The sequence below is a fragment of the Suricata suricatta genome, chromosome 11 (assembly GCF_006229205.1).
Source record: "Suricata suricatta isolate VVHF042 chromosome 11, meerkat_22Aug2017_6uvM2_HiC, whole genome shotgun sequence".
Classification (NCBI taxonomy): Eukaryota; Metazoa; Chordata; class Mammalia; order Carnivora; family Herpestidae; genus Suricata; species Suricata suricatta.
This window is the reverse complement of record NC_043710.1, coordinates 13,124,867-13,132,334: the sequence shown is the minus strand read 5'-3', so window position 1 is coordinate 13,132,334 and position 7,468 is coordinate 13,124,867. Positions and strand designations below refer to the sequence as shown.

Genomic DNA, 7,468 nt, shown 5'->3' with positions numbered 1-7,468 from the left:
AAAATTATCTCTGAATAGCATCTATCTGTGTGATTACTTACATAATACAATGCAACCACCATATGCTTAATTTAATGATTTAATGATCAAATTAAGTGCCAAAAAGAAGGCCTGACGGGGAAAATAGTCTACAAATATATAACTATTAGTGGTCCTTCTTCATAGGTTACATACTAATATTACTTTAGTGAGGTCGAAGTACATAGAAAAAATGGTTTTCTCTGAACTAATACATAAATAAATAAAATTGAAAGAATGAGGGAATTAGAAGTAAGCATTACACAGTGTACATTATTGGGGGGGGGGCAGCGTGGCTCAGTTGGTTGAGAGGCTGGTTCTTGGTTTCAGCTCAGGTCACAATCTCAAGGTTTGTGAATAAGTTCAACCCCATTGGGCTCTGTGCTGACAGCTCAGACCCTACTTTGGTTTTTCTCTCTCTGCCCCTCCCCTGTTCACATGAGTGCTCTAGTTCTCACTCTCTTTCTATCTCAAAATAAAGAAGTATAAAAAAAAATTTTTTTAAGTGTACACTTGTGATGCATGGCTGGCTCAGTCAGTTAAGCATCTGACTTTTGATTTTGACTCAGTTCATGAACCCCAAGCTGGGCTCTGAACTGACATCCCGGAGCCTTTTTGAGATTCTCTCTCTCCCTCTCTCTCTCTTTGTCCTTCCCTGCTTGTGTTCTTTTTTCTTTTCTTTCTCAAAATAAATAAATATTTTTTGAAAAGTTTTAATGAAAATATTAAATTCATCAGAACACTTACATTCTAGATATACTCATAAAAATTCTGTGCTTCTAAAACAATTGATTTGTTGTTATTGTTGTTAAAGTATGTTTTGGGGATACTGGCTGGATCAGTAAGTAGAGGATGCCACTCTTGATCTCAGAGTCATGAGTTCAAGCCCCATTGGACATGGATCCTACTTTAAAAAATGTTAAAAATATTTTTTAAACATGTTTCTAAGGAATTTTAATTTTATACATGTTTAAATTATCCTTTTGGGGGTCGCCTGGGTGGCTCAGTCGGTTAAGCGTCCGGCTTTGGCTCAGGTCAAATCTCACGTTCGTGGGTTCGAGCCCCGCGTCAGGCTCTGTGCTGACAACTAGCTCAGAGCCTGGAGCCTGCTTCCGGTTCTGTGTCTCCTTCTCTCTCTGCCCCTCCCCCTCTCATGCTCTGTCTCTCTCTGTATTAAAAATAAATAAAACATTAAAAAAAATTTAAAAAAAATAAATTATCCTTTTGGAAGGTAAAATAGGGTAAAGACCACACAATTTATATATCTTGTAAATCCTGATGTTCACATATTACACTCCATGTGTATGACTTATTTTCTAGTATTGATATTAACTGAATTATAAGAATATTAAATGAGTTGATAGGGGCACCTGGGCAGCTCAGTCAATTAAGCATCTGACATCAGCTCAGGTCATGATCTCACGGTTCCTGAGTTTGAACCCTATGTTGGGCTCTGTGCAGACAGTTCAGAGCCTAGAACCTGCTTCAGATTTTGTGTCTCCCCTTCTCTCACTGCCCCCCTCTCTCTCTATCTCTCTCAAAAATAAACACAAAATAAAAAAAACTGCTCTCCTTTTCTAAAAGAAGTAATAAATAAATGAGATAATAAATAATAAACATGTAGAATTAGACCAAACAGTGGCAAACACAATAATTGTCACCTGTTTTTATTTGTATTATTCTTAGTATTCTTGTGAGTGTTAGTGCAAACATTTTGGGACTGAGTGATGGCCTTTTATCCTAACATTTAAAAACAAGTTATACAGAAAAGGTACAGTTCTTTTCAGAACAAGTCAGTCTTCATTCAAGAAACTGAAACAAAGTAAAGAGTAGCCAAATTCAGGAAAATCTAATATAAGGTCTAAATATCAATATGACAAGACAATTACTTGGATTTTTATTCAAAGTAAACTACTAATCATTTATAGTTGCCAAAAAACAAGTTTATCTATAGGAACATGTCTTCGGGATGGTAATGAAAATAAAACTAGTATTTACCAACCCTTATTAGGTCAATGATTGGTCCATAGTCTTCATATATATTTCTAAATGCTCATAATCCAATTTGGGACATGAGTATTTCCCTTACTTTACAAGTAACTGGAGTGTTATATGCCACAAAACTAGGAGTAACAAACCTTACATTTGGAACCAAACTTTCTGAAATGAGTCATGTTCTTCACTAATCTTAGACACTGCCAAAGATGGATTATTTCCCTTTTTTTTTCAATTACCTTAGATTCTATATCCTTACACAAAAACATCATAGACACCCCAGAAGGAGAAGTGAAAATACAAATATTTTATTTAAATACCCCTGGAAACAAAATACAGTGTCGATTATGATATTTTGACAGAGGGATTGGTGTTAGAAGAGATCAATTTAGGCACCCAGAGAAGTTGCCAGATTATAGTTTTGGAGGCTGCACAGACCTGTGTACATCTGGCCAAGAGGAAGCGGAATAACGTGTCTATTGAGTACACTTGAATTTCTTGCTTTGTTTCCATGGGAAAACCAGGTTTACCCTAAAAAGTGACTCCTAATAGGAAGGAATTAAAATTGCATAAGGACATGAAAATGTCAATTTAATTAGTATTCAAGCATTGTTGCTGCCAGGATTACAGGAAGCAAGAAGGTGCAGTGAGCACGGGCCCAGAGCAATGTTCCTCAGGTGAGAGAGACATCAAGATTCTCTAAGTCTCATGGGTGCCTGGGTGGCTCAGGTCACAGTCTCGCAGTTTGTGAGTTCGAGCCCCACATCCACCTGGCTCTGTGTGGACGGTGTGGTGTCTGAGATTCTCTTTCTCCCTCTCTCTTTGCTCTCCCCCCCACTCTCTCTGTTCTCTCTCTCAAATATAAATGAATATATTTAAAAATTTTTAAAGGAAAGATTCTGTAGGTCTGAATTTCCTTACCTACAGAAGAAAGATGGCTTTGGTGTTTTTTATGTGTTTTCTACATAACACGTGAGACTGTATCCATCCATATAAATATACTCACCCGGAAAAGTGCGGTGAATAGAAACACCAACACTTCTCTGCCAAACCTACTTTAAAAATATAAGAATTCATGCAACTCACAAGGTTCCCTAGCACCTCTAGCAGATTGTCTGAGTTATTTACAAATTAAGTGCACAAGGGGAATAGCCACCTGCACTAGAAATTGCATTCTATTTAATTACGGCAACTATCAGAGTTTCCTTCTAAAGTGGCAAAATATGAAGATAACATTAAGAACTAATTTAATTACTTTTTGTAAATACTGAAATTATTAAATCTCACAAATTAGTCTTTTGTTTAAATTTCATGTCATAATCCTATAAGGGTCACTGAATAAATTGCGAGCACACATAAATAACATTATAACTTAAGATTATTTCTCTTTGAACAAATGTGCAGGTACATTGAACATATTCATTCATTTAATCACACACAATTTCTTATAAATAATTGCCTTTTCATTATTTTTAAACATCAGATAATGACACCTTTAAGATTAGATATCTGTATTGCGATATCATTATTAACATCTACAAAGTTAAGAAAGGAAATGGAAATAAACTTACATTTGCATTTAGAATTGTCGTATTACTAGTGATGTGAACTGAGGCATTTTATACATAACTGAGGCCCAGATGTAAAGCCTCAGACATTTCATAGATTTATTTGATTGTATTAGGTAAGATTACTTGAGTCAGTGCCTGGAAGCTAGTAGAAACCATACGAGGTTTTGCCCTTCTTTCTTGAAGACTGATAAGCTTTTGAGAGCTCCATGAATCAATCTTTAATTGTACACAACAAACATTTATATAACAAACATATACATATCACTTGTTATCACAGGATATTGTAAGCATTTCATAAATATTAACTCATTTTATCTTTAAAACAAAACAATTAGTTGAGTCCTCTTACTTTCTAGAATTAGAAACAGACTCACAGTTTAAGCCAATTGTCCAAGGGGTAGTAGGTATTAAAGGATGGGCATGGGGCCCCTGGGTGGCTCAGTTGGCTAAGCGGCCGGCTTCGGCACAGGTCATGATCTCACAGTTTGAGAGTTCGAGCCCCACGTCGGGCTCTGTGCTGACCGCTAGCTCAGAGCCTGGAGCCTGCTTCATATTCTGTGTCTTCCTCTCTCTCTGACCCTCCCTTGCTCGCACTGTCTTTCTCTGTCTCTCAAAAATAAATAAAAGACATAAAAAAATTAAAAAAAAAATAAAAATAAAGGATGGACATAGCACTCCAATTCAGGCAGCCTTCCTTCCAGAATAGTAAGTTCTAACAAGGACAGGCTGCTACCTTCGCTTGAGGTACACAAAGGTGTGTTGAGAGTGTATTTGAACACAATTTCAGTGGTCTGTCAAGGCGACAGTGGCCTGAACCAGACTTTTTGAATCATGCTGACTTTCCAGAATTGGCCCATGTTCTTGGAGAAAAGATTAAGTTTGGCTGAACTACAGTCACACTTTTAGTTTGATTGGGAAAGAATTAGAAGAAATATCAGTGGGAGGAATTTGATTTCTTTACTCTCATATTAAATAAAGCATTCATTATTGTTATTTTCTTAATTTTAACAACTTTAAGGTTTCACAACCTTTATCCAAGGCTTTTCTTGAGGCATCTTTAACCTCTTTATTCCTTAGACTATAGATCAGGGGGTTCAGCATTGGGATCACCACTGTGTAAAATACAGATGCCATTTTGTCCGTGTCCAGGGAGTGATTTGATTTGGGCTGTAGGTACATAAAGATTAAGGTGCCATAGAAAATAGTGACAGTCACCATATGGGAGCCACAGGTGGAAATGGCCTTGCGTCGCCCCTGAGTAGAGCGGATCCTTAAGATGGCAGCAATGATAAAAATGTAGGAGGTGAGAACAATGGAAGAGGAGCAGATCATATCAAAACCAGCAAAGACAAAAATCAGAATTTCCTTCACATGTGTGTCTGAGCAGGACAGAGCCAAGAGAGGGAGGTCATCACAGTAGAAATGGTTAATTACATTGGGGCCACAGTAAGTTAGATGGAAGGTGATAATGGTATGGAATAGGGCAACCAGAAAGCTGTATATATATGGAACTGTCACTAATTGAATGCAGCGTCTTTTTGACATCAGGGTTGAATAGTGCAGAGGACTGCAGATGGCCACATAGCGATCATAGGCCATAGAAGCCAAAAGGAAACACTCGGTGATCATGAAGGTAAGAAAGCAGCCCAGTTGAGTCGCACAAGCATGGAAAGGAATGGTGTTGATTTCCACAACAAAATTCACCATCATCTTTGGTGTGATAGCAGAAGAGTAGCAAAGGTCAACAAAGGCCAAGTGACTGAGGAAATAGTACATAGGCGTGTGGAGTCGAGCATCAATCCTGATTAAAGCTATCAGCCCCAGGTTGCCCAGCACTGTGATCAGATAGATGATGAAAAACACCACGAAGCATGGGGTCTGAAGCTCTGGCTGGTCCGTAATTCCCTTGAGAATGAATTCAGTGACATAGGTGATATTGGTATCAGCCATTTATTCAAGTGAATTTTACTGATTTCGCTCTAAGTTGAAAAATGAAAAAGACACTTCTCATGGCCCCTGCCAATGTTGGCAAAAGGCAATCACTGGTGTCTTCTTGCCTTGAATCATGTTGTCTTGTAGAAAAAAAGTACACCTTATATCTCTGATAACATGCCTTCTTGCCTCAAGGAGAGGAGTCTACTCTCAAAATAACCTTCTTAAATGTTATTTTGCTTTGCAATTTTCACAAATATGGAAGGGTGCTAGTTAAAATTTCAATACGGCCTGAAAGAAAACACTTGAGACAACAAACACAAATACTTCAGCATTTTTGCTGTTGCTATCTTTTCTATGTATTTATAAATATGGCAGCATAAAAAATATGTAACTCATCCATGAAGGTATATTACCTTTTTTTCAACTTATTTGCATATAGGCACAGGCTTAAAAATATCAAAATAATCTACTCTGACTTATGTACTTTCCTATATCCCCTCCTCTGCTTACATAGACTAAGTACTTGAGACTATAGAAGCTAAAAGAAAACTAATCAGGAGCGCCTGGGTGGCTCAGTCAGTTAAGCAGCCGACTTCAGCTCAGGTCATGATCTCACAATTTGTGGATTCAAACCCCATGTCAGGCTCTATGCTGATCATTTACTCAGAGTCTGGAGCCTGCTTCTGATTCTGTGTCTCTCTCTCTCTCTGACCATCCCCTGCTCACACTCTGTGTGTGTGTCTCTCTCTCTCAAAAATACATATACATTAAATTTTTTTAAATAAATAAATAAAAGAAAACTAATCAGAAATATAGAAAAAGCATGCAATTTTACTTGCATAGGAGTTAAGGACTCATAATTTTTTTCCAATTCAAAATTCACAACATTCTGGGGTGCCTGGGTGGCTCAGTCGGTTAAACCTCTGACTTTGGCTCAGGTCAGATCTCACGTTCGTGGGTTCGAGTCCCATGTCAGGCTCTGTGCTGACAGCTCAGAGCCTGGAACCTGCTTCCAGTTCTGTGTCTCCTTCTCTCTCTGCCCCTTCCCCCTCATGCTCTGTCTCTCTCTGTATCAAAAATAAATAAAACATTTAAAAAAATCCAAAATTCACAACATTCTAATGTTTGTTGTCCAAAGAATTAACATTAATTAAGTAGTCTATCAGATAACTTGTTATTTTAAACTACAGATAACATCTTTCCCCATAAACCTGTCAATATACACTAAGGGCTTAAAATATAAAGGTATTTACTCTAGTAGGTTTTACTGTTAACAGTATATCCTAAGGAAATAATCAGCTGCAAGCAAAATTTTATAGAGACTTATATAGTTGGTGGAGTTCTTGATGCATGTTTCAGAATAATTGCAATTATTTGTAGTTCTACCAGCCTTCAAAAAGAGGACTAATCTCATTAAGCTCAATATTAGCCTATTTGAATTTATTTTTGTTCTTGGTTTTATAGTCCACAAAATGGAACTACAAAATATTAATAAAGGCACCTTGAGAAATTCATCATGTCTACTGCCTTCATATTTCAAATTTTATTTAATACTGTTATTGTGTACCTGCTGCAATTGACTGCTGTTCTTGTTAGATACTCTATTTACTGCCATACATGAATTAACTTATGAAAGTCTCTTGCTAATGCTATGACAAAGGTTCTATCCCAGCTGTAATCTCTGATTAACAGTTGCAAAAACCCAGGCTTATGGCTGTGGTTACAGAGAGTAGGTAGTATAATGTGGGTGTGGCTGGGTTTGCTTGAAAGCAGAGCCCAGGGAGCACCTGAGTGGCTCAGTAGGTGAAGCAGAGGACTCTTGATCTCCACTCAGGTCATGATCTCACAGTTGGTGAGGTCAAACACTGTGTTGGGCTCTGCACTGACAGCGTGGAATCTGCTTCTCTCTTCCCCAATCTCTCTGCCCCTCTCCTTCATGTGCTCATGTG

The 7,468-nt window shown here is 37.7% G+C and overlaps 1 protein-coding gene across 1 annotated transcript; it reads right to left on the bottom strand.

Moving 5' to 3' along the window:
* Positions 1 to 4,574: 4,574 nt before the first annotated feature.
* Positions 4,575 to 5,534, bottom strand: LOC115307024 (olfactory receptor 1038). The gene has a single exon (XM_029957646.1). It carries the CDS (start codon positions 5,532 to 5,534, stop codon positions 4,575 to 4,577), a length of 960 nt encoding a protein of 319 aa, XP_029813506.1.
* Positions 5,535 to 7,468: the final 1,934 nt, after the last annotated feature.